Source organism: Sarcophilus harrisii, chromosome 1 (assembly GCF_902635505.1).
Source record: "Sarcophilus harrisii chromosome 1, mSarHar1.11, whole genome shotgun sequence".
In the NCBI taxonomy this organism is placed as follows: domain Eukaryota; kingdom Metazoa; phylum Chordata; class Mammalia; order Dasyuromorphia; family Dasyuridae; genus Sarcophilus; species Sarcophilus harrisii.
In genome coordinates, this window is record NC_045426.1 from 346,278,290 (window position 1) to 346,306,227 (window position 27,938).

At 35.9% G+C, this 27,938-nt stretch overlaps 1 protein-coding gene across 3 annotated transcripts in view; it reads right to left on the reverse strand.

Moving 5' to 3' along the window:
* ABCA3 (ATP binding cassette subfamily A member 3) overlaps window positions 1–27,938 on the reverse strand; it is a 110,026-nt gene that overhangs the window by 1,655 nt on the left and 80,433 nt on the right. For all 3 annotated transcript variants that reach the window (XM_031945869.1, XM_031945870.1, XM_031945871.1), the window contains 14 exons: window positions 24,904–25,002; window positions 21,877–22,063; window positions 20,890–21,193; window positions 17,040–17,313; window positions 16,648–16,852; window positions 15,612–15,831; window positions 14,816–14,974; window positions 13,464–13,636; window positions 12,477–12,605; window positions 11,873–12,067; window positions 9,229–9,416; window positions 1,392–1,562; window positions 594–793; window positions 37–110 (listed from right to left, as the gene is read on the reverse strand). In XM_031945869.1, coding sequence (XP_031801729.1) covers window positions 37–110; window positions 594–793; window positions 1,392–1,562; window positions 9,229–9,416; window positions 11,873–12,067; window positions 12,477–12,605; window positions 13,464–13,636; window positions 14,816–14,974; window positions 15,612–15,831; window positions 16,648–16,852; window positions 17,040–17,313; window positions 20,890–21,193; window positions 21,877–22,063; window positions 24,904–25,002 — 2,578 coding nt within the window. The remainder of the gene's footprint in view (window positions 1–36; window positions 111–593; window positions 794–1,391; window positions 1,563–9,228; window positions 9,417–11,872; window positions 12,068–12,476; window positions 12,606–13,463; window positions 13,637–14,815; window positions 14,975–15,611; window positions 15,832–16,647; window positions 16,853–17,039; window positions 17,314–20,889; window positions 21,194–21,876; window positions 22,064–24,903; window positions 25,003–27,938) is intronic.

A 27,938-nucleotide genomic window follows, 5' to 3' on the forward strand; every position in this document is an offset into this window, starting at 1 on the left:
CTATAACCTAACATTGGGAAGCCGTTCCATACATACCTTTGCCCAGCTGAGGTCCTTACTGGGCAGGTGGTAATGGACCATTCCTTGGTGTTCATCCTTTAGGATGCTCCCTGCCAGGGGAAAAAGACAGTTCCCATGAGGGATACAGTGAGCTAAGGCTTTCTCATCAGGTGTTGTTTTCAACCCTGTGTTATCAACTCCAGTCAATTCAATTATCCACATGACCAGAATGCAGTTAATAAAAAAGCAGAGCATTCAAACACCCCCTTTTTTCTCTTTGGCTTTGGAAGACCCTAAGCAATTACATTTTTGTAACACATTCATTTTTTTCCCAAGGCTGCTCAGTTGCTGACAGCAGTGAGTTTTAATTCCTTAGGGAGATGAAAGCAGGTGCTGGGTGGTGTGCAAAATAAGTTTGATTCCCCAAGAATCAGTTTGCAGATACCTGAAGAAATCACCAGATATTGATTATATCTGGGAAAATCTACATGGCCCGAAACAAAACTAGTAGGAATCTCAGTGCCATCCCCCTTGCTTTCTGAGAATCCCATGTCTGGCCAGGGGTTCTACAAGGAAGCTTTTGGTTACATTACCTGGGAAAGTCTGGTTGATAAACATCTTGAACAACTCCAGGGCCTCCATTTTCCCCTCTTGCCTGTCGCTTTTAACCTTGGCTAAGAGGGTGTAGCCACTCCCAAACTTGCTCTTGAGATGCTGTGGGCTGCCCAAGCACTTGAACTGTCCATTCACCATCATGGTTAATCGGGTGCACAAAGCATCACATTCTTCCATGCTGGAAAGTCAAGGGATTAAATGGACAAAGGACTAGAGAATCCTTTCTGAGAGTGACGGTTGTGGTTCCTGTCTCTACAGAGGGCAGGTTTGGTAATACAGGCCCTAGGTGAAGGCTGGGGAATCAGTGGAGGCAGAGAAGACAGTGTAAAATGGAAGGAACAGTTGCCCAGATCTCCAAATCTGGTAGAAGTTCCTCCCACCATTAAGCCATCCCATAGCACATATCCCTACATGCCTTTTCCCCTGCCAGTGGAATCAGTTTCTTATAATCCTTCCTCTTTACCTAACATGAAGAGTTCCATGAACACACAGGAGATCTGTACCAATCCATGTTCCCAGACCTATCCTCACCCCTCATCCTGGTCCCTGGTGCAGTTTATATTACCAGAAAAGAAGGCTGAAAGGAAGCCTTAGAAGACATTTAGTTCAAACTCCTCAGTTTGAGAAGAGAGGAACCAAGGACCAGCAAAGTGGATGCTAAGTGTTCCACCCTTGGGATTTGAGACCATCTCCTACCTCGATCAGATATTCTTCCTACCACCCCCTTCAGTTCCCCTAGGTCTTTTTCTATATGTATCAAAGTGAGAGCTCCACACCTGTGGGAGGTGATGACAATGGCCTTGCCAGACTCACGGGCTCGAGTCACCGTATCCCAGAGCAGGCGCCGAGCTACAGGGTCCATGCCAGTGGATGGCTCATCCAGGAAGACAACTGAAGGCTCTCCAATCAAGGCAATACCCGTGCTCAGTTTACGCTTGTTGCCACCACTATGTCAAAAAAGAAGAGAAGAAATAGTGTAATTGTAAAATACTAATGCCCAGTTTCTAGTCCAGACTACTGGGGAGCGGAGGGACAGGAAATGTAAATTTAACTACCTCCCAGTTAGACTTTTTATTTTTTTAACTATAGTTAGTCACCTATAAGATAGAAATAACTATCCAAATATGCATTCATTTAAATGACATTTATTTTATTTAATTTTTTAATTTTTTTTTCTGAGGCGACTGGGGTTAAATGACTTGCTCAGAGTCACAGAACTGGGAAGTGTGAAGTGTCTGAGAACACATTTGAAGAACTAGGAAGTGTAAAGTGTCTGAGAACACATTTGAAGTCAGGTCCTCCTGACTTCAGGGCTGGTGCTCTATCTACTGCACCACTTAGCTGCCCCGTTAAATGACATTTATTAAGACCTTATTGTATATAATTTTCTTCAAGAACTTTATGATATAAGGAAGATATAGATATATGCCTGATCTTCCTTATGTCATAAAGTTCTTATTATATATTTTTTGTACTTGTTATAATTTATATTACATTTATATACATATGTGTGTGCATGCATATATATATAAAATAAAATATAAAGTAAAATAATTAAATAAAAACAAAATATTGGGGGATCAGATGAGGGAGAAATCACTTCAACAATTTTTAAAACTGTCTGCTGCTGGATTAAAATATGGAAAAAATATTTAGAAGTAAAGGGGATGTGTAGATGAATATTCAAACTACTACAAGAGTTTAATATGTGACAACTCAAATAAAAAAATGCAACAGAAAACAAACAACAATGAAATAAGTGACACAAGGTAAACTGGATACCAATACAGAGAAAAATAAAATTAAACCCATAATTAACATCATCTACCATAGTAAATTCCAAAGATGTTAAAGAATTGGACATTTAAAAATATTTTAAGGAAATGGAATAGCATTTGTATTCCAATTATAGGTGGGAAATAATTTCTTAATTATTTAAATGATAGAATAGAAGAAATTAACAGTAATGAGATAATTATATGACTATATAGAATATGTAATAACTGATGACATAAACTAATACACAAAAGAAAAGTAAAATTATGATGATAAGGTAAACATTTTGGAAAAATTTTCCCAATTATCTCAAATATAGATTTTAATATTTTGTCCCATTTTTCCATATTAATTTTTACTCTAATTTTACAAAAATCTATTGAAATATACTCTTAGAATTTCAAATTATTCAGACTATCAGTTAAATGGGGGGGGGAAGTAGTATTAACTTCTTTTTTTTCCTACTAAATTTTTTTTCTTAATTTTGAACTTAAATACAAAAAGACAAAAAGGGGAATATTTCCATGTTCATAACGTAAAAAGAGGATCCAATATAAAACCATGAATTTCTATTTTACAATGCTTTCTTTTTTTAAATTAAAACTTTTTATTTTTATTTTATTTTTATATTTATTTAATTTAATTAATTAATTTATTTATATTCAAAAATAAAATTTTGCATGTACAATTTTTCAACATTGATCTTTATAAAACCTTGTGTCCCAATTCCCCTACCTCCTCTCCACTCTTCTCCCAGGTGGCAAGTAATCCAATATATGTTAAATATGGTAAAAATATATGTTAAATACAATATATGTATATATATTTATATAATTATCTTGCCGCATAAGAAAAATCAGACCAAAAAGGAAAAAATTGTGAAAGAAAACAAAATGCAAGCAAACAACAACAAAAAAAGATGAAAATGCTATGTTGTGATCCACACTCAGTCCCCCTAGTCCTCTCTTTGGTTGTAGATGGCTCTCTTCATGATTGAACAAGTGGAACTGGCCTAAATCATCTCACTGTTGAAAAGAGCCATGTCCATCAGAATTGAGCATCATATAATCTTGTTGACATGTATAATGATCTCCTGCTCATTTCTGCTTTGCATCAGTTCGTGTAAGTCTCTCAAGGCCTCTCTGATATCATCCTGCTGATTATTTCTTATAGAATAATAATATTCCATAACATTCATATATCTTAACTTATTCAGCCATGACTTGATGAGATACACTCAGTTTCCAGTTTCTTCCCACTACAAAAAGGGCTGCTACAAACATTTTTGAACATGTAGGTCCCTTTCCCTCTTTAAAATCTATTTAGGACAAAAGCCCAAACACTGTTTTCTTAAAAAAAAAAAAAAAAAAACCCCACAAACCAAAACTATTTAATAAATACTACATATCACTTTCAAAGGTACCCTGCTGTTTTGTGTTTCCTTCTAAGCTTTCTTTTGTTCTGTTATTTTTTTTTCTCCCTCCCTTTTCATTCTGCTCTAGAAAAGATTACCATTAGATATAAACATGTAAATATGTGTGTGTATGTATGTAAATCATACTGTATATATTTCTGTTTATTAGTTCTTTCTCTGGACGTAGATAACATCTTTCATGGGTTCTTTGTAGTTGATCTGAGTATTTAAAATACTCAAAATTCCTTCTCTACCAATAAATTTTTGATACTGTAATTATATCATTCCTTGTTAGGTTAAGTATTCAATGGTTTTGCTATTTTAAATAGGTTCAGAGAGGTATTTCATAAATATTACTAGAATATATGAATCTGATTAATTTTGTGAGTTTATTTTACAAGCTACATTTTTGTAAAATTCATTTAAGATTTTAAGGGCTATTCTGTTTTATTTACATTTTCTAGGCACATGATCATATAATCTGCAAATAGCAATTTATTTATTCTTCCTCTACCTGTTATTATTTCTTGGATCTCTCTTTATTTCACTGGGATTTAGTGATGGTAATGGCATTATGAAATAAAGATCATCTTTTTTTTTCCATTTCTAGGGTCTTCATTAATAATAGAAATTACTTTTTCTTCAATGCTTTTTAAATATTTATGCAGTACATGAAAATTTTATTACTAAATATCACACTAAGTTTGAATATTTGATAGTTAACTACTTTTAGCTTGTCACAATATCTTAAAGACCATACAATCCAAATCACATGTGAAAAAGAATCCTCTCTACAACATATTTCACATATCACACAGCCTTCACTTAAAGTCTTCTAATGAGGAAGAAACTATCTCATGAAGCAAATTTCTACATAGCAGGAAAATTTCCCTTGAATCAGTCTAAACTTGCAACTTATTTTTCCTAGTTATTCCATACAGAAAAAAAGTCTCATCTCTTTTCAAAAGGAAAATCCTTCAAAACTGTATAGACAACTTTTGATGCTCTTCTTTCCTTCTGCTTCCTCTTCCTGCCTCTATTCCATTTTTTAGGCTAAAGGGCTTTAATTCTAATCTTCATTCTGCATGATACCAATAAATATATATTTCATTACTATTTTGATTGTTTATTACTGGCCTCCCTAAAATGTGGCACCCAGAACTGAACACCACACTACAGATATGGTGTGATGGGAGAGAGCATGGAGCAGCTAGGTGGAATAGTGAATAGAGAGCCCAAGCCTGAAGTCAAAAAGACCTGAGTTCAAATTTGGCCCCATCAAAGGAAGTAAACAATTTTCAGATGAAGAAATCAAAGTAATTTCTAATCATATGAAAAAATGCTCTAAATCACTATGGATTAGAGAAATGAAAATTAATACAACTCTGAGGTACCACTACACACTTCTCAGATTGGCTAAGGTGACAAGAAAAGATAATGACAATTGTTGGAGGGGATGTGGGAAAACTAGGACACTAATACATCGTTGGTGGAGTTGTGAACTGATCCAACCACTCTGGAAAGCAGTTAGGAACTGTGCCCAAAGGGCTATCAAACTGTGCATACCCTTTGATCCAGCAGTGTTATTACTGGGTTTATACCCCAAAGAGATACTAAAGAAGGGAAAGGGACCTGTATGTGCAAAAATGTTTGTGGCAGCCCTGTTTGTAGTGGCTAGAAGCTGGAAAATGAATAGATGCCCATTAACTGGAGAATGGCTGAATGAGTTACAGTATATGAATGTTATGGAATATTATTGTTCTGTAAGAAATGACCAACAGGATGAATACAGAGAGGACTGGAGAGATTTACATGAACTGATGCTGAGTGAAATGAGTAAGTAGAACCAGGAAATCGTTATACATGGCAACAAGAAGACTATACAAAGATCATCTGTGATGGACTTGGCTCTTTTAAGCAATTCAGGAAAAGTGATTCAACAATTCCAATAGCCTTGGAATGAAAAATGTCAATCACATCCAGAGGGAGAACTATGGAGACTGTATGTGGATTGAAGCATAGTATTTTCACGTTTTTTTTTTTTTTTTCCTGTTTGTTTTTTCTTTGTCGTGGTTTTTTCCCTTTTGTTATGATTTTTCTTGCACAACATGACAAATATGGAAATTGTTTAAAAGGATTGCACATGTTTAATCTATATCTGATTACTTTCTGTCTGGAATACACAATCTTACAAACATGAATGTTACAAAAATGAACGTTGGAAACTATCTTTATATGTAATTGGAAAAACAAAATACTAACAGGGGAAAAAGCAATTGTGGCCTCAGACACTTGTGTGATTCTGGACAAGTCACTCAATCCTGTTTGCCTCAGTTCCCTCATTTGTAAACTGGAGAAGAAATGGCAAAACACTCCAGTATCTTTGCCAAAAATACTCCAAATGGGTTCATGAAGACCCTGATGCAACCAAACAACAAGAGACAGCACAATAGGACTATCACCCATCACCTGCTAGTCCTTAGCCCTAAACAACAGGCCTTTATCTTTGCAACCTAAACAAGCATATTAGCTTTTTTGACTGTTACATCATACTATTGATTCAAATTGAGCTTTCAGGCCACCCCCATGTCTTTTTTAGGTGCTTGTCTAGACATCTCTTCCACATTATTTTTCTTGTGAAGCTGATTTTTGTGAATTCCACAAAAATCTCAAAAAACCTGAATCCCAGGGTTAGACTATTTATTTATATCTCATTAAATTTCTTATTAGATTTGGCCCAATGTTCTCTTTACACTGTAGATTTTTTTTTTAGTTTAAACTGTTACAACCAGTGTGAGCCATCCCTTTTTGTTTCATTTACAAATTTTATAAATGTATCATCTTTATCTAAATCACTGATAAAAATGTTAATGCAGAATCAAGACTAGGTCCTTGGGAAACTCCACTAGAGATCTGTTCCATGCTTATAACCATTAATACCTTCTCTCTGGATCTTTCCACTCAACACTCTCTAATTCCCTCTTCCTAAAGGGGAGGTTGTATGGCATAAGGCTCTCCTCTAACCTTCTTCTCTTCTCTTAACATATTATTTCAGTTGGTGATTTCAACAGCTCATATGGATTCAACTATCAATTCTATGAAGATTCTTCTCAGACCTCAAAAGAAGGAAGAATACACGCATACACACACACAAACACACACACAGAGTTGAGTTCAAAAACACATTTCTCTTAGTGGGGAAATAAGAGGGGAAAGGGAGAATGGAGAAGAGGGAATTTAAAAAGAGAGTAGTTTAAGGGACATACTAATGTCCAATAAGGGAGAGATTAATCCTCAATAAAATTAACCCAAAGAATGTAAAAACATTTCTAGCTCTCTTTGAGGTGGCAGAAAATGGAAATCTGAGGGTGAATCCACCAATTGGTGTGTATAATTATAGATACAGTATATAAATGTGATCGAATACTACTGTTAGAAATGATGAAGGGGATGGTTTCAGAGAAATATGGAAAGACCTGTATGTGATGTGGAAGGAAGTGAACAGAACCTGAAGACAATGTATATAATGACAACATTATGCTAAAGAACTAATTCAAAAGAATTAATGTAATGATCAATGAGGATTCGAGAGAACTGGATAAAACATGCTACCCTACTTCCTGAGTAAGAAGTGAAGAATTCATAGTGCAGAATGATATATATACACACATATATATATATATATATATGTATATATATTTTAGATATGGCCAATATGGAAATTTGTTTTGTTTTTCTCTGTTTTTATAAAAAGGGATTTGTGTTTCTTTTGTTCTCAACTGGGGGGTCAGTTCATTTGGGAGAGAAACTTAAGTGAGTTTTTGTTGAATGAATATATAAAATATAATAACTCCATGTTTTTAGTATACTTTTAGATGCATAAAATAAAATCATATGAAAATAAATATGAAAAATGCTTAAAATAAGTCAAATAGAATAAGAGCCTAGAAAAATATATCACATAGACAAAATAGAATATTTCCAATCTCCATTAAAGACCTATGATGATATATATGAACTATATTATTTTTAAATAGAACATTAAGAGTTCAAGTGCTTGATATACATCTTATTTTATCTTTACAGCAACCTCTTGAGGCAGATGCTACTATTTTTTCTGTGTGATGGAGGAGGAAATAGACTCAGAAGGGTACGTATGAGGAAAACAGTGAGAAAATATGAAACAGGATTTGAACTCAGATGATCTTAAAGATAAGCAGCGACTCATCAAGCTGGATGGTCATGATATTGTCATGTCTATCATCTGAGGTTGAGCCTGAGTTAAAGGAAACTCATCACCAGATCCAAACCCAAACAAGGGACTGCTGGCCCCAGCCACCCAGACTGGCTTCTAAGCTGTGGGTTATGTACTAACATGAGTTCATTAAATGTTGAAAAAATATGATAAAATGGATAATTTCTATATTTAAAGTAAATATATTAAATTATCTCAAAACAAAGCAGGAGGCAATAATGAGCAACTGAGAAACTAGTAAACACAGATGACTGACTGTGTCCCTGGAAAAGAAGCAGAAAATCATTAAGAACAAAGATAAAATGGAGCTTTAAATATGTAACGAAACAGAATTAATATAGTCTGATTAATACAGACTTAAATAATAGATCAAGGAAATCTGACTCTAAGGATTCCCTGAAGGAAAAGCACAAGAAAAAATCCTATATTTTAACGTAGTGGTGTCTACATAAAGATGCCTGCAGACCACATATTGATTTAGAAAACCACAAATATATACTATGTTCTACTGTATTTTTATTGGCTTAGTCAAGCATTTTCCAATTACCCTTTTAATCTGGTAGACCTCATTCCAGGAGGTTGCAGCCTCAATGCAGATCCTTTATGTGACCCCTCAGCTTTAATGGATTTAAGAAATCACAATGAAGGCTTTCCTTCTATCATTTCAGCTCCTAACCTTCACATATACATACACACATCACCTTTTCTTATTTTTGTCCAGATTTTCCCCAGATCCTCTATAAGGGTGGGGAATGTGGGCCTGGGCTGTCCAAGGCCAGAGGAATCAGTTGCTAAGGCAACGGCAGGGATGATGAGCTGAAAGTGAGGCACACCAATCTCCCACTGCTCATAAGCTGATCGTATTGTGTGGCCTGTGAATAATGTCATTCCAAATGGCTGCTGGCAGGAAAAACACTCTCCACACTGCCCTACAACAAAGGGAGCTGTGAGGTGCTCTGGCAGACAAGGGCTGGCTGCTGGACGGACAGCCCGACAGCAGGTGCTGGGACCACAATAGCGGGTCTCCCTGTCTCTCATCTACGAGGCTGCCTTGCTGACAGTGGCTGGAAACAGCCATTCCCTCTCCCGAGGAGGCAGCTGCCCCGTTGTGGTGCAGAAGCCATTTTGTAACTGGCACCCTGAGTAGGAAGTGAATGAAGAGGCCTACCTGTAGGTCTTGACAAGTCTGTCTGCATGGGGTTCCAGCAGCAGCCCTTGGAGCACGTTCTTCACGCAGTTGCTAATATGGCACTCAGGGATGCCCCGCAGCCGGGCGTACATGGCTAGAGTCTCTCGTCCAGTCATGTGTTCCAACAGAGCATCAAACTGAGGACAGTAGCCTATTCGCTGCCGCACCTGAAACAATAATGAATCCCTAAGAGAAGGGGCAGGTAGAAAGGGGTGATCCAGTGAGAAATATACATGTGCTATAGAATCTGTCAAGAATAAGGACTCTCTATCCATGATCCTACCTAGGAGAGGTTTGTTTGTTCCAAACACTTCCCTTTTCTGGGATTTTCCCTGTTATCTAACACAAATCAATTATAATTAAAATAAATAAAAACAAAATAAAAGAGAATTCACTAGATAGAACAGTCTGGTGATGGACAACAAAGCCAAAAAGGCTGTGGGCAAAAAAATTGAAAGCCTTATATATTCTCCCAAAATGTCAACCCAAATCTTCAGTTCAGACTGTATCTCTCGTGGTTTGCTATTCACATGGACTTTATATGCATATTGGTGAAGGAGGAAGCTGGGTAAGAACAGAAGATGTCTAGAATTCCAAGGAAAAGAGAAAACTAGTTTTCTCTCCAGGAAGCATTTCTGTGGACATAGTAGGAACACACTTATTGACAACTGAAACATCCATTTTCCAAAAACAGTAGGTTGCCCCATTAGTAAATTAAATCCCGGTCAAGAACTCTCTATGTAGGAGGTTAATTGTATATTATTTCAAAGTCCAATTCTCCTTGTGCAGAAAAATAACTGTATGCATATGTATACATATATTGTATTTAACATATACTTTAACATATTTAACATGTATTGGTCTACCTGCCATCTGGGGGAGAGGGTGGGGGAAAGGAGGGAAAAAATTGGAACAAAAGGTTTGGCAATTGTAAAAAAAAAAAAAATTGTAAATAAAAAATTAAAAAAAAAAAAAGAACTCCCTGTGGATTGTGCATTAAATGGATAGCAAGTTAGCCTTGAAGTTAGTCATGAAGGTAGCCCTTTTGGCTAACTGGCAAGAGGACAAAGAAACGGAGGATCTTTCTTTTAAGCAAGTATGGAGGGCAAGGAGAAATCTGCAGTGACCTAAAAGGAATATGCTTTTTTGCCAATACTAAGTAACATCTCTTTTGATTTCTGCCTTAGAAAAGAAGGTCAAAAGACTGAAAAAAAAGTTAGCTTGCCAGGATATCAAGGAAAATGAAGTGTCCTTGAAAGAATGACTTCAAGGAAGAAACAAGGAAGAACAATTGTGTGAAGAAATATATGGAATAGTTACCTTGTAACAAGAGAATACAAGACAGAAGAATAAGACACAGAGAAAAGAGGAAGAAGGAAGTCCATTAAATATCTGGAGCTAAATAATAGATATGGAGAGGTAGCTGGATCTTCTCATAAGAAAGCAGCTTCTTATACTATCTTCACTTATGTTTTTTGTGGTTTTTCCCTTTTGTTTGGTTTTCTTTTTTTTCACAACATGACTAATGTGGAAATATGTTTACGATGACTGCACATATATAACTTATATTGCCTGTCTTCTTGGAAAGGAGGAATGGAAGGGAAGGAGAAAAATTTGGAACTCAAAATCTTACAAAAATGAAAGTTGAAAACTATCTTTACATATAAGTGTAAAAAATACTATTTACATAAAAATTTTTAACTATAAAAAAGTTTGTGAAATTGAAAAAAGAAAGAAAGCAGCTTCTTAGATTCCAAGGAGAGATGATTTAGGGCCATAAAAGCCATCAGATGTGAGATCATTAAGGAATAGAGAAAGAAAAGATGATCAGGGAAGACTGGTGGTTCCCTGTGGAGGGCCACACTAAGATGACAAAAAAGAGAGAGATTTGCTCAGTTGACTTATTTGGTGAAAAATGGGACTAACAGAAAGAACTTTATGAAATCTTGGGGGAAAAAACTTAGGAAGACAAGTGTTTTTATTATTAATGTCAAATGGAAGTTGGATATTCAGAACAGAGGAAAATTTGGGATCTAAACAACTGGCTAAAAAGAAATGGGTTTGGATTTCCAGCTAATGAAAGTATGGAAATTAGGAGCTTTCAGTGAGGGATGGGGTATAAATAAGGTTTTCCCTCTCCATGCTTGGAATAGACCCTCCTTCTCTCTGCTTCTAAAAATACTGTTTTCTCAAGAGGTCAGCTGGATCACCATCTTCTACAAGAACCCTTTCCTAAACCCTTGGATGCCAGTGCCTTCTCCCAAAACTATCCTACATCTATTTTGTATCTACTCATCCAGGCACTGATTCTCCTTCTCTGCCCCTTCCCTCTGGCCTAGTCTACAGGATGTACTGTAGACAGTACATCTGTTATACCAGTATCTAGCACAGTGCCCGGAACATTGCAGGTGCTCACTAAATGTTTACTGATTCATCAGTTGGCTGGAAAAATCCATTTGCTTAAAAGACTGCCGAGAGACAGGGAGTGAGAACATTGTGCACATAACCTATTAATGCCACAGAAAGCAGAAAATGAAATGGGAACAATTTCTTCTGTTTGTTTTTTCTTTTTAACGAGGATACATTCATCTCAGATCACTATGTTCTTCTGGGCAAATCCTACCTTTTTGATGTCACTGATGATGCTGTAGCCATCAACAAAAGCATCTCCAAAGGTAATAGTATCCTCGCCAGTCAGCATTTTGAAGGTAGTGGTTTTTCCAGCTCCATTGAAACCCAGAAGTCCAAAGCACTCCCCTTTCTGGACTGTGAGAGAGATCCTGTCCACAGCTAGGAAGGGTACCTTCTGGCTGTACACCTAAGATGTACCCAACAGAGAACCCACAGATTGAGATACTGTGAAAATTGGGGCTACAGACCCTTAAGAAATAAACATAAGCCCCACCTCCTAGGAATGCAATACAAGTGTTGTTTTGCTTCATCCCCCAGGTTACCGCTCCACATATCTATATCTATTTATCTATCTAGAGGTATACATATATATATCTATCTATATATATATATATAGATATAGACATCTCTCTCTTTCTATATATATATATATGTGTATATATACATATATATATATATATATATATACACATATACACAAACACACATAAAAACACACACACATTTTAGAGACCAGGGGCTCCACATTAATGACACATCTAATATGCTGTAGGTGGGAAGAACTAGGACAACAATGACCAAAATCTGGCCCTTACTTTTGTGAGTTCTTTAATAACCAGTGGGGTATTCAGCAACAACTCTGGTAGGGATTCCAAGACTTTCTTTTTCTCATCTTCTACATCTTGGTCTTTTGGAATTACTGATGATTGGAGATGTATATGTGCCTGGGTTCCAGAGACAAGGATTAAAGATATAAATACCCTGAAGATGTCTGGCTCAACTGGATTGGAAGGAGGTTAGAAAAGCAGGGTCTGAGGGCAATAGAAATGTGTTAGGTCTTCAGAAACCTTGGAAAAAATACAATATTCTCTGGAGAAGATATACAAAATCCCTGTGAACTCAATACTGAATCTCCCAGCATCCACTGTCTCTGAAAACAGGTAAGCAAAACACAATAAAAAGTAATTGGGATTACTTTTTTTTTCACTTTTCATTTCATTTTATATATTTTTACTTCCTTTATGATGTAGTACAGAGGAACAGGGCTCAGTCATTTCCATCTTCTTAGCCATTTTACCAAACGCCAAAACCAAGTATTATTCTACTGATAATGTCAACTGTTTAGCAAAAGAGTGAGTATGGGATCTCATACGAATGAGTGAGCTTACTGTTCAAAGGGAGGAGGCAGATTTCTTTACTTCCTTTTCTGATAACAGATTCATTTGTCTGGTCTGTTGTACTTTGTATTATATTGTATATTGTGTCTGTTTTTATGGAATAGCACTTTGATAAGATTTAAAAATAAAATCTTGTGGCTCATTTCTTGGATCCTGTAGATAGCCTATAGATTTCAAATAGGACCATTATGGAAAATGAAGTTTGAAATCATGCCCCTGGTCAGTCTTATTTCCAGATTGGCAGAAATTATACAAAGTTCATGGATATAGGGACAAACTTATGAAGGGTTAGCTAAATCTGATTCAAATGTATTTTTTTTCCTTTAAAAAAGATGGCTAGATTCATCTCCTTTATCCAGTCTAGAGCTGAGGAGAAGTAAAATCTCATAAAGTTATTTTACTTACCCAGTTCTGTGTTCTGAAGATGCTACTGATCAAAGTTCTCAATCTCCAGAGGAGATTAGTTTCAATGAGGAATAGAAGAATGAGGAAAACAAAGCCTGAAACAGCCATAGAAGTCATATATTTTCCAATCCCAGGAGCTTTCCATGCAAAGAAATTCTCTTGGTAATTAATATCTGGAAATGGTAAAAGGACATGTGCTTACTTTAAAATGCTGAGGTTTATGCTTCTCTCTTCCCTTTTATTTACTATGGAAAGACTTCCCTGTCACTCCCTTCAAATCACTCCCAAAAAGACCCGGTATCTTTTGAGAGGTCCATGAAGGTCACATCATTCTTCCCACAATTTGGCTAATTCAACTTTCTATTAACCTCCGATACCCTACCCTGTAGCAAACTCGGTGTGGCCATGCTATAAAAGATTTGGGGAAGAGATAAATGTTTAGAGAAAGGCCTCAACCTACCTGAACTGCAGCCAATGTTAACTAGGTTCCTGGGAAGGGAAGAAGCCCTGTGTTTCCTTTCCCTCTTCTCCACCATTACACTACTGGTTTCATTCATATCAAACTGCCTTCTGCTCTGTTGCTTCCAGGTATCCTAAAGTTATAAGTCTGAATTACAGATTTTCCGCTGTGTATATATGGAGCCTAAAAACTTTAACGGGTCACTGTTTAGGGATACTCCAGAGGTGGGTTTCCAAGTCTCTTGGGGCCATGGCTTGTGGGTGTGGGTCTAGAATGCAGTTAGCTCAATGCCCTAACATTGTCAAGTCATCCCCAGCAACAAGGATTCATTAACATTTTTATTCTCTTCCTTTACTTCTCTATTCCTCTAGGATGTTCGGTTTTACCTCTGATCTAGGGCTTGGGAACACAGTGTTGTCACAGAAAAAGGAGAAACTTTAGAAAGACTATCTGGATCAAAACCTCTCATATTACAAATAAGGAAACTGAGGTCCAGAGAGGGATAATGATTTGTCCATGGTGACATAGTGAGTGGCAAAGAGAATTTTCCAACTCCAAAGCTAGTGCTCTATCCACAATAGTATGTTGCTTTTCTTACTCAATGGCTTGCAAAGTTTATTGGAAAACAATACATTCTCCTGGATCAGCACAGTTCATGTGCCATGGACTACTTTGGATTTTCCCCCTGGGACACTTCTCAAAACCTCCAAGTACTTTACAGAGATTCTTCCATGTTTGAGAAATAATTTCTGTGTCTCCTGAGGATGCTCCAGTCTTTTTTCTTTCAAGGAAGATTATACTACCTCTAATTTATCCTCTGTCTGCTTTAAGTAGGAAAGGTGGTAAGAAAAGGGCTGTTAAACCAGGGCCTAAGGAAATTCAAGATACTCACTAAATTTCTTGCAGTTATGAGCTGCAATCTCAGAGGATGTGCAGTATCTCTTGGTCTCAAAGTTTTCAAAAAAGTTGCTGATGGACATTCCAAGGCTATGACTGGGCAATACCAAGAAAACCATATCCAAGGTTTTAGAAAGTTGCAACAATTTTAGCCCTGTAATGGAAATGTAATAGATTAGTTTACTGTGTAGCAAGCCTATTATTCCCTAGGGTAGCCAAACTAGGCTAGTGAGATAACCTGAAGCTACATATGTTCTCTGCACAATAATAATCCTTTCATTACTCCATGTGAAAACAGGTGTTAATTTGGGAATTTTCTCAAAATGGACAAGTATTATCAAACCCCCTCAACTTTGTAGCTTTCACTCATATTATCAGTGTACCTTACATAAGGCCTGGATGTCAGAAATCATCTCTGGCCTAAAAGCACTGGGTACATTCCCAGGTTCCCTTGAACATTTCTCCTCAAACTAGAGAAAATAGATTATCAAGGAGGAAATTGCAACAATTCCTCCAAATATTCATCCAAAATGGTTTCCAGTTATGTGAAGAAAGAGTGATGAGGTAGCTCCACCTAAGCAGCCTATTTTCCTAACTCAATGTCAGCATACTGATTTAGCTCCAGCACTATACTGAAAGATTTATGAAAAGCAGAGACTTTCACTGATATTTCAGAGATTTCCTGCTTAATGATCATCCCCATTCAGGAGGCCACTTCTCAGATGCTCATTATCTGAAGAAGGGTAATGTGTCTGCCAGGGGATGATGGTGATGAATTCAATGTCCCCTACCTGGGATGCGCAAGATGCTGATGATGAGAAAGGTGGCAAGGCCCGAGAGGATGTTGAATATGCTAAGTCTGGTGTAGGCAGCTGCAGCTCCAGAGAAAAAGAAGCTCATCAGATACATGAGGGGGATGATGGACCAGCCATAGAGCATTAAGATCATCAAAGCATCTGCAAGGTGGTTATCCTGGGTGAAAACTTCCACATCGAAGGCTCTGAACACCACCTAGGTCACAGAGATACGTGGAATGGAGATGGGGAGAAAGGTAACACAAGCAACAAGAGATTAACTTATAACAACATCAGAAGAAAAAACAATGAAATGCAATTTCAAGTACTTTTTAAAATAGATACAGAACTCCTTAATCTCCCATTAAAAATGGGCACATCAGGTGTTACTAAGGGAGTCTGAGGAGTCAGGTCTAAAGGTGACCTTTATCCTGGTTATTCTAGTGAGAGGAGATTCCCTCTCTTCTCTCTGGAAAGGATCAGAAGAAAGATGCTCTAACTTGTGAAGATTTCTCCTACTAACAGCCTAATGAGTCCCAAATAGGGAGATCGAAGCCTAGAAAAGATTCCTCTTTCTGCAGAACCCAGGAAAGTGAGGCAAGAAGTCTCTAACATCACTTCCTCAGCAATCAAGTTCCTTGGACAGATTAGTTCCTGAGTACCAATGGCCAAAGGAGAAGAATTAAGAAGAACTGGGAAAAAGACTGAGTAACCTTAGAACTCTGGTTAACACACCGTTCAGTAGTGATATCAGAGGATTGATGGTGAGACAAGTTTGCTACCCCATAGCAGAAAGGTGGTGACAATAGGTGCAGACACTCGAACATGGCCAGTCTTGATTGAACATGGTTAGCTTAACTATATTTATTCATTACAAGGAAAAGTTCTATTTGGGGGGATGGTCATTGGAAAGTAACAGCCATATTAAAAAAAGAAAAGAGCATCAAATAAAACACTTAAATTAAAAACAAAAATAAATCGCTTATAATGTGTGGGAGATAGGGTTTCAAGTGACACCTTATTCAACACTCACCAGCAGCAGGGAACAGGAGACAAGAAAGGTAAGGAGATCCCATAGTAGGGCAGAAAGCCAAAAATGAACGACATAGACTCCACTGACAAACTGAATGTGCTTTGCCTTCATGTCTCTCTCAATGACTGCCAGGATTGAGAACGTACTGGCCAAGAAAGCCATGCTGAAGAGCAAATTAAGAGCTAGGTGAAATCCAGTATGGCCCCTGCAAGAGACAGAATGGGTTAGAGGAGAGCTTTCAGTGCATCTAGTTAGAAGAAAAGAGGATTTTTACTAACAGCTACATTCCAGAATGTGACCTACTAACAAAAAATTACAACCAGCCACGCAGGGGAAACTGCCCATGGAACCAAAGCCTCGGATCTGGGTAAAACCCAGGTTCACATACTTACTCATCAGCTTGTTCTGATGTGGCCTGTCCAGCACCTCGGGGCTGAGGGTAGTTGGAGACAGTAATAGAGGCACTGGGGCCAGAAAGCAGCTTGAACAGAATATTATCCACAACAGCCAGGGCAGTGGCAGGAGAATGGTAGGCTTGGTTGTTAAACAAAGCAGTGATAACTGTCTGGTCTCCGACATCTCTGAAGGAAGCTGCCACAAGGCATCGTTCATTAAAACCTTCACCTTCCACTGAGGCCCTAAAAATCAGGAACTCTTCCAAATCACCTTATGGGGAAGCAACAATTAAATTCAATTAAATAGATATTTATCAAGTACCTACTAAATGCAAAACCTTGTACTAAGTATTCAAAGATATGTGAGAATTTCTGCTCCCAAAGAGCTTACAAGTTACAAGTAGATGTATATGTGTGTGTGGAGGGAGAGAAATGTACTCAAATTTCTACAATACACAGAATATAGAATATACAAAGGGTATCAAGTGCTTCTAGAGTTCTGAGGAAAGATACTTTTTGATGAGAGGAACTGGGGAAAGCTTCATGAAGGAGAAGGTATTTGGACCACGTTTTGTTATATCAGTAGATTTGCAGTGGGTAACAGGGAAGAATGGCTAGGATGGGAGGGTATTCTAAGTTTAAGGAATAACACAAGCAAGAGTAGAAAGCTGAGAAATGATAGAGTACCAAAAAAGGGTAAACATGTGAAAAAAGGCTGCTGTTATTGGTTGGTTTTACATTTTTGAGGTTATTGAATGCCACACTCTGGCAATGAAACTTTATTTGATAGATAAAGGATGCAGTGGCTCAGTGGATAGAGTGGCTAGCCTGGAGCCAGGAAGACTCACCTTCCTGAGTTTAAATCTGACCTTAGACACTTACTAGCTGTGTGGTCCTGGGCAAGTCACTCAATCCTATTTGGCTCAGTTTCCTCCTCTATAAAATGAACTGTAAAAAAAACTATTCCAGCATCTTTGCCAAGAAAAGCCCAAATGGAGTCACAAAGAGTGTGAAATAACTCAACCACCAAAATAGGATGTCACTGAAATTCTGAGCAACACTGACATGATTAGACATGTACATGAGGATGGTTAATTCAGACATCAATGTGAAGGATAGAGTGAAAGAGTTATGAAACTGGAAATGAAGAGACTAGTTAGAAGGCTACTGTGTAGTTATGGAAACAAGGCATTAAAAGCCTAATCAGAGATAATGGTAACATGAGAGAGGGAAGAAGCGAGCAGATGGGAGAGATCCTTTGAAAGGATAATAACAAAATGTGGCAGCTTGCGTACTACCGTTTGGGAAAGGCATTATTAAATTGGAGAAACATCTAGATCAGGGCAACCACTATCATCAAGAGCTGAGTTCATGGAAAAACATACCTAATTTCCTAAGTGGGTTTAAGAACTCTTATCTAAAGAAATGCTTGTTGAATTTAATTGAATGATGTCAACATGGAGGAAAGTAATTAGTAGCATTGTATAAGGCTCTTGCACTATTCTATTCAATACTACTTTTTAAAAATTATTCTTAATTTTTACTCATTAATAAAATATTCTTTTTATATATTACAAAAATGTAATTTATGGAATGTCTTGAGAATTAGATGTCATATTAGTTAGGATCATGGCCAGTATGATGTCACAAGTATTTAAAGTATTTGTCCTTGTTAGCAAACCATAGAAAGAATTTCATATGTGTCTCACTGGCCTAAGAATTCAATTCTTACACTAAAACTATGAGGTATAGGTGGTGTTGAATGGATCCAAAATCATCTTAATAGACTGGAACTCAAAAGATTTAATAGGAATTTAAAAGGCTTATGTTTTAAACTTAGAATTTCTAATCTTTTCCTGATGAGACGTCTTTGACTTTCTCATATTTTTACAATCATTAAAAGGGATGTGTACATATGTGGGCGCACATCATGTACTGTAAATATAAATTCTTGATGGAGCCATGACACTAAGTCTCAACAAGTAAGACCCAGAGACCCTGATGGATCAGTTGGGGATACCTAATCCAAGCTCTACATGCCAAGGCATCTCATCCACTTTTGCCAGTTAAAGACTAAAAAAAGAGGGCATAATTTTGCTTTTAGCATTCTTTTTTTATGGTTCTTTTTGATATTTTTTTCTCATTTATTTTTCTACAGGAAACTTACGATTTCACATGACTCTATTAAGTAGTCTATGGGCATTCTAACCAACACTGTGCTAAAGCTGTAGTTTGACAAGCAATGACTTTTTAAAAAAATTTATTTGCTCAACTCACCCTTGAACAAGCTTCTCTTGTTCAGCTCCTTTTGTTACAATCAGTTTGGAGATGTTTTCATGTCATTTGCATATCTTGTTAGATCAATGTCTAAATATTTGATGCTTCTTCTGGCTCAGCAAAAGATAATCTGTACTCTTGAGGAGCTTTAAAACTACACCTCTGCTGTTTCATCCTGAAATTTCCCTTAGGGCCTAGGACCTTCTCACTTTGGAATATCCAACCACCTCTGCAACCTTTTCAACCTGGATTTTCCCTCTGCAAGTTCCTCCTGGAGTCTCCACTCAGTGGAGAGGCCCAAAGCAGTCTTTAAACCCCTCTTGGCTTTGTCCCTGACTAAAAGTCTGTTTCCTGGATATATATATATATATATATATATATATATATATATATATATATATATATATATATATATATATGCTTGTTTCATCTGGGTAATTCCAGAGTTAAAATGGTCTTTCTCCTGCCTTCAATCCTTCCTTTTGTTATTTAAGGGACATTTTTAAAAATCAGTTTTCCTTGTTTTCTATTGGAGATGAATATTTAACCCCCTCTTTAGAAATTAGGAAATGGAAGCTAGAAGCTGAATGACACAAGTAGTTAATGGTAGACTCAGGATCTTAACAATGATGACAAATTCAGCATTCTCTTTACTATATCATGAAACCTTTTGAAACAGTCTTTAATTTTCCTCTTTTTATACTAAATATTTTCTGGTATTAAATTATTCTAGCTATAAATTCTGCTTTGTTGTGATAAATTAAATTATATATTAAATTGAAATTAATTAATTAAATTTAAAAATCATATGTGTCATTTATAAATATTTATAAATATTGTATTTAGTATTTTTGTATTGGTTTATTATTTATTTTGGCTAATTATTTTTCTCTCAATAATCTTTGTTTGGCATGAATATCAAAGCTATTCTTTCTTCACAGAAGGATATAGATAGGTAGCTCTTAAAAGGACTGTCCATTTTCTCTTTCTGAGATCTGCTCTATTTTGGTTATCCACTTGTTTTATTAATTCACTTAATTTTATTCTTTCATGTTTTGAAAAATAAGTATCAATTTCTTTTAGATTCTCAAATTTATTAACAAAGAACCGTCCTTTTAGCTTTCAAATGATTGTTACCACCACCTTTCCAAACAGCATATGAAAACAACGTTTATAGTTCCTGTAATGGACATCCTTGCACAAAGGGTACAAGATGTGATGCAAGGTTTGGGGCATACAGTCAGGAGGTTTGTCTTAAACCCTGACATTTTATAGCTATGTAACCACAGAGAAGCCTGAATTTCCATTTCCTTATCTACAAAATAAGGATAGTATTAATTGCATGAGCTATCTCACAGAGTTGTTGTGAGACAACTGCTTCACAAACCTTAAACACTGCAAAACATGAGTCAGCGTTATCATTACTTGAACTTTCCTGTAATTGATCAATATAAAGGCTGTTCATGTTCCTCTGTTAATGCTAAGTGACTTCTCTTGTGTGATGACACCACACCATAGCTTTATTTCTTGGCCCCTGGTAGACAGGCCTCCTCATGCCACTAGCACTTACCTAACACCTCCCGAGGAACCTGTTTCTCAGCCTGTAGCATATCTTTAAAGCGTTCCGAAAGCTGCTGGTCCAGCTTGGAGGTGCCATAGATGGAAAAGGGCACAACTGTCTGACCGTACTGACCCAGGGTTAGCTGCAAGATGGGGTCATCCCGAATCGCTGAAGAGTAATTGATGGCCATAAGGGCTAAGGTGATGCAAGTCAGGGGCACCAGGATCTGTGCCACCAGGATCTTCCAGTTGCGCCAGCTGTACAAGACCTTCTTTGTGAACATGGCGTAGAACTGTTGGCAGTGAAGGTAGAACTACAAGAAAGAAATGACAGATTCAGAGTTACAATGGCTAACAAGACCAAGAAGGTCAACCCAGTCCAGATTCTTTGAAACTTAAGATTAAAGGCATCTTAGAAGTAGGAAGAAAATCCAAGCTACAGAGGAGAGTCTCTGACATGTCTCAGCAGGGTGACTGCTCACGTTTGCCCGAGAGTATTTATCTACCAAAGAATAGAGGTCACCAGTAGGGATCTTGTAACAGGATAAGGAGAATACTGCCTTATAAACATGGAACACCTTAATGTCCTCAAAATGTTGGCAAACTGAGCATCACCCCTGCTCTGTGAGTAAGCAGTGCAGTTCTTACCACCAAAGATGAAGGAATTGGGGATCAGAGAGATTACATGATGTTGCTCAAGGTGAGCAAGCTGAGGTGGCCAGAATTAGAAATCTGAGTTCAGTTCCCCTTCCAGGATTTTCCTATCACAGCCTATGGTAGAATGAGAATGGCCACTGCCCTTGGATATGTAAACAACACTTAGGAAGAACACTCTCCGTCTCAGGCAGCACTGCAGAGAAACCAATTTCAGATCTATTGATTTATTGATGGCTGCTAATGCTAATATTTCCTTGGATCCAAATAGTTCAAACCTAGTTGAGTCACTTACATCCATGCTGAATTTGCTGGCCTTGCAGTTCCAAGTAAGAATGCTCACCCTGGTGTTGAATTTGATGGCGGTACAATCTTCCTTGATTAAGGCCCCAATGCTGTCAGTAAGATCCATTATTCCACTGAGGTTGTTGTCCATGGCCCAGTCACTCGCCCGTCTCTCATGCTGGTACTGCAAGGCAGGAAGCTGTATGGCTTGGATATCCATGCTTGAATCTACAAGTTTACCAACTCTGAACCAAAGAAGTATAAGACATATTTTTATTATGGTTGCTGATAACATTTGGTGTGTATGAATTAAATCAAATGAAATGTGAAACTGAAAAGGCTAATTCAGCTTTCCTGAACAAAGGGAATAAAAGAAAAAAAAAAAAGGAGAAATTTCTCAAACTCTTAGTATGACCTTCTTTTTATGATTCCCTAAACTATGTATTCAGTAATACATTTATTAAGTACCTAATAAACATTTATGAAGTATCTACTTATAGTCCAGGCACTGTTCTAAGTGCTGAGATAAAAAGAAAAGCAAAAGATAATCTGTTTCCTTGAAGAGCTTATAGGATAAGGTGATATAAACAACTATGTACAAAGAAGCTATATACAAAATAAATTGTAAATAATCAAAAGAGAGAAAAGCACCAGAATTAAGGGAGAAGGGAGGATTAAAACTGGGACTTGAAGAAGCCAGTAGATGAAGATGAAGAGGGAGAGTTTCACGAGTAAAATGCTCAGAATTAGGAGATGGGGTGTCTTGTTCAAGGAATGGCAAAAAGGCTGTTGTCTTTGGATCAAAGAAGATATAGGAGTGGAGGGAAATGGAGGGGAGGAGAGGTATAAAGTATATGAAGAACTGAAAGTTGGAGGGAGCAGTTGGGTTATGAAAGGCTCTGAAAACCAGAGTAGATTTTATGTTTGATCACTGGAATTTACTGAGCATTGGTTGGATCTGATCTTTAGAAAAATTACTTTAGTGATTGGGAAGAGGATGGACTAAAATGGGAGAGACTTGTGGCAAGCAGACTAATCAACAAGCTATTGTAATAGTCCTTGCATAAAGAGATGAGAGCCTTCACCAAAGTGGCAACAGTATCAGAGGAGAGAACGGGGTGTATTTGAGAGATGTCACATAAGTAAAATTAAAAACAGTCAGCTCTACTTTATTTTCTTTCTGGGTGTGTGTAACATGAATTTGTTAATTTTAACCACATGGTTATTGTTAATGTGTATGATGTTCTTTTTGATTCTACTTTCTTTACTCTGCATCATCTCTTATACATATTCTTGTATTTCTTTGAATTCTTCATACCTAACTTTTCTTATTGTATAATTATATTCCTTTACATTTATCTATTATAATTTGTTCAATAATTCCTCATCTAAGGCAACTAGGTGGTCCAGTGGAAAGAGCACTGGTCCTGAACTCAGATTTAAGTTTACACTTTATTAGCTCAGTGTTTCTGAGCAGATCATTTAACCTGTCTCAGTTGCCTCCATTGTAAAATGGAGATAATAGCACCTATTTCTCAAGGTTATTTTAAGAATAAAATGAGATAATACTTGTAAAATGCTTAAATCTGTGGTATTACATTACAAATTGCCTACTGTATATTTAAAATTAGATGTTTCCTTGATATCTCAAACTTAACATGTCCAAATCAGTATGAAATATTTATCTCTACCCCTAAACCTCTTCCTTCTCTGAATTTTTTTTTTGTTTCTCAAACTTAACATGTCCAAATCAGTATGAAATATTTATCTCTACCCCTAAATCTCTTCCATCTTTGAATTTTTTTTTGTTTCTATCACGGCTTCACTATCCTTCTAGTCTGCCAAGTTCAAAACCTTAATATCATTCTTAATTCACTCATTCATCTCACATAGCTAAGCCACTGCCAAATCTTTTTGTTTCTACTCCATCACATCCCTCACATATGTACCTTCCTTTGACCATCCTGGTTCTGGCCCTTATTACATGTCATCTAACTATTGCAAAAGTCTCCTATTTGGTCTCTTTGACTTAAGTCTCTTTCTACTTTAATCCATTCCCACTTTCTAAATTGATTTTCCTAAAGTGAAAATTCTTATTATCCTCCTCAAAAAAAATCCTATTTTCTATAGGATCATATATAAACTTCACTGTTTGGCATTTAAAGCTCTTCACAGTATGGCCTCTTTCTACTAATTTAGTCTTCTTACGCAGAATGTGATATGAGCTGATCCTTTAAAAGCAAAATGGAGGGATGGTACACAGTCTGTGTGAAGGCACAGAAATGGATCAGATCACTTAGTCCTGTTGTTTGGCTTCAACAAGATCTTCTAAAGGAAACCTGGTTAATAAAAATACATTTATTCCATCCAAGGTTTTCAGTCCTCTTTTTATTCATTAATGCAGAAAACTCAGTTTTGCAGCAGCAACAGGGATTTATTTAACCAATTTGGTTTCAATTAACAACAAAGGGTCAGTCTAATATTTATATAGCATTTAACAATTTTTAGAAGAGAGGGGCAAAGGAGTTATTGTTAATCCCATTTCACACAAATTTGAAGAGTGACTACAATTACTAAACAATTAAACTGATAACAGAACCTGGTTCTCCTGATTCCTGGAGTTCAATATTTTGTATTATATCATGCTCCAGAGAGATGTCTGTAATCAGACATCAAAATCAGAGAATCTTCTAATTATTTTATCAAAGTACTTAGTATTTGGAAAATAATTACTGTAGAACTGAATGCCAGTTATTAAATTATTAGTTCTGCCAAGTATTTATCTAGAGAAAAATTTGGACTCATGACATTGTTCGTGAATTTTCTTTTGGCAAATTTTTCTAAATTAAAGGCTTAGCCACATCATAATAATAGTCACAATAGTCTCTAGAATAAATCTAGGGGAAATGATACATATTTTAGTTCTAAGAATCAGTACTGGACTCTCTAATTTTTCTATCTCTGTTCTAGAAAGAGACACTTTAGAACAAAATGAAAAGCAATAATTCTTCCTTCAAAATTTTAACCAGCAATACTTCTAAACTTCAAATGATCCCCACAATAAAGTTCAGAGTTATATACATACCTAAGGAAGACTTCTTCCATGGTGGTGACAGAAGCTCCATAGCTAGCAATGCCTAGTTCTTTTTGTTTCAGTTCCAGCTCGGTAAAGAGAGTTTCAAACCTAGAAAGAGGAAGGAGATGGAATGAAAATGATCAATTTGGTGTTCTTTAAAAAATCCATTGAAAAGAATAGATTTTGTTTGTGAAATAGATAAAAAATATGAACATATAAATAAAATAAAACAAACCCAGGGCTATAAACTTTTTTCATTATTTAACAATTGTTATCCACATACCAAAAAGTGTATTAGTTTTAACATAGCAATATCTCTATCACCTTTTTCACTTTTCAACTTTTCTGGGTTTGTTAATTTTAACTACATGATTATTATCAACGTATATAATGTTCTTTTCAGTTCTACTTTCTTTGCGCTGCATCATCCTTATACATATTCTTGTATTTCTTTGAATTTTTCATACCTAACTTTTCTTATTGTATAGTTATAGTCCTTTATATACCACAATTTGTTCAGTAATTCCTCATATAAGGCAACTAGGTAGTCCAGTGGAAAAAGCACTGAACTCAAATTTAATTTTGCACTTTTACTACCTGTATGTCCCTGGGCAGATCATTTAACCCATCTCAGTTTCCTCAACTGTAAAATGGAGATAATAGCACCTATCTCTCAGGATTATTTTGAGAATAAAATGAGATAATATTTGTAAAATTCTTAACATAGTAACTGGCACATAAAAGGTAGCTATATTAATGCTAGTTATTATTTCATATTATACATTATTTTATTTTGTCATTTTTATTATTATACCTGGAGTTACTAAGAATTTTTTTTTGCAACAAACCTTATTTTTTTACATGTCAATAATCTCCTTAGAATATAGTACCAGCAATTGGACTAGGCCAAAGTTTGTACATTTTTCTGACTCTTTTTATTCCATATAATTCCAGATTTCTCCCCAAAAAAGTTGGACTCAGTCTCACAATTCTATCAGCTATGTTGACAGTATGTCTATTTTATTATAGCTTAGCCTTGCCAGCACTGAATATTGTTGAGTACCTTTGCCATTTTGATATGGCAAAGGGGGATCTCAGAAGTGTTTTGATGTGAATTCTCTAATTATTAGAGATTTTGAATTTTTTGGTAAGATTGTTGATAGTTTGTTTCTTTTTCTGAGGATTATCTCTTTATATACTTTGGCAGCCTATCAAATGAAAAACAGCCTTTATTCTGATAGACGTGAATCAGTTTCTTATATATTTTAGAAGTTATAGTTTTATCTGAAATATTTGATAAAAAGGTCTTTTAAGAATATAATCAAACCTATTTTATCTTTTAAAATTTTCTCCACATCACCCAAAACTTAAGAATTTATCCTTTCTCCACATTTATAAACATATAATTATCCCATCTGAAATTTGTAGTGTTGGCAGTGATGTTCTGGTAAAAGTTTAACAACTTTTTAAAAGTTTTAATATGGAAAAAAATTTGCATTTTAATCACTTTCCCCATCTTAAGTCTATAATAATATATGAAGAAATGCAAAAAACAGAATCAAAAACTCCATATGCATGTTGACAAGAACCATGTGGTTAAAATCAACAAAACAGTAAATTAGGCCTTGATTTATGATATTTGTAATTGTAATAATCAATATACATTTCCAAAATGTATATGCTCACACTGAAAATTTAACAATCAGATGTTGAATGCTGGTTTTCATGTAGGCCTCAATATATATCTGACTATGTCATTAAAAATGGTGAGAAGTTTTCTTCTGGTTCCAATTTTGTCAAACCACTGTAGTTTTCCATGTAATTTGTGCTAAATAATGGAATGCCTTCCCTAATAATGTTTTGTGGCTCTGTGTCTATCAAAAAATATGAGCTACCTATACGTGATTTGGACTTGTTAGTATTTAACCCATTCCAAGATCAATTTAAAATTTTTGTAAAAATCAGTATCAAATAGTTTTGACTGTTTTGGTTTTATAGTATAACATGAAATCTAGGAATATACATCTAGTCCCCTTTCCTCTTTTTGCATAAATTCCCTTGATTTTCTTTACCTTTTTTCCTTTAATATGAATTGTCATTTTGGTTAATTCTGAAAAGTATGCCACCAAATTAATGAGCAGAATTAGTATTAAATCTATTGAGTAATTTGAAAAGCATTTTAATATTTACTATATTAACATGGACTACTTCTCTAGCTGTTTAATATTTTTATTCCTATAAAAAACTATGTACGTAGGAGACAAATCCTCCTTCATAGAATAGAAACCAGTAGTCATGTTGTTGTCATGGAAACAGGGAAGAGGCTGTGATAAGGTAGAAGAGGTACATATGCAGCTGTAATTTACCAATTTACTAGCAAACCATATTCCATGCAATGCATTTACTGCAGCAATGGCTATAGCAATTGAGGAACACTACACATAAATGTTGCCCTGAGCTGAATTATTGTTAACATAAATATGGATGACTCTTCCATATTTGTTACGCTCTTAAATTACATCATCTTTAATTTCTGTATCCCAGACAAGTTCATCTTCCATTTGAGGATTAAACACATTGGAAAGCTGAAAACACTTTGTTGTTTATTGTTGACTTGCGTAAGTCCTGTGTAGTTCTTAATGGGTTAATCTCAAGATAACGAATTTATTTTTTAAAAATAAATTTTTATTGATATCCTTTATCTTTACATTGCCTAAATTTCCTTTATAACTCCCTAGAGGGCTGTCATATATAACAAATAATTTAAAATTAATTTTTAATTAGCAAATTTCCTATCACTTTTTTAAAAACTGGTAAACTATAGATATGCTGATGATTTTTGTGGGTTAATTTTATACCTTGCTATTTTGCTGATATGTTTTTGCTTGGTTACTTAGAAAATACAAGAAAATCACATTATCTACAAGTAGTGATATCTTAACTTCCTTTTTATCCTTGAGTATTCCTTTAGTTTCTTTTTCTTATCTTACTGAGATACCATTTTTAGGACTATGTTATAAATAATAAAGTGATATCATTTACAA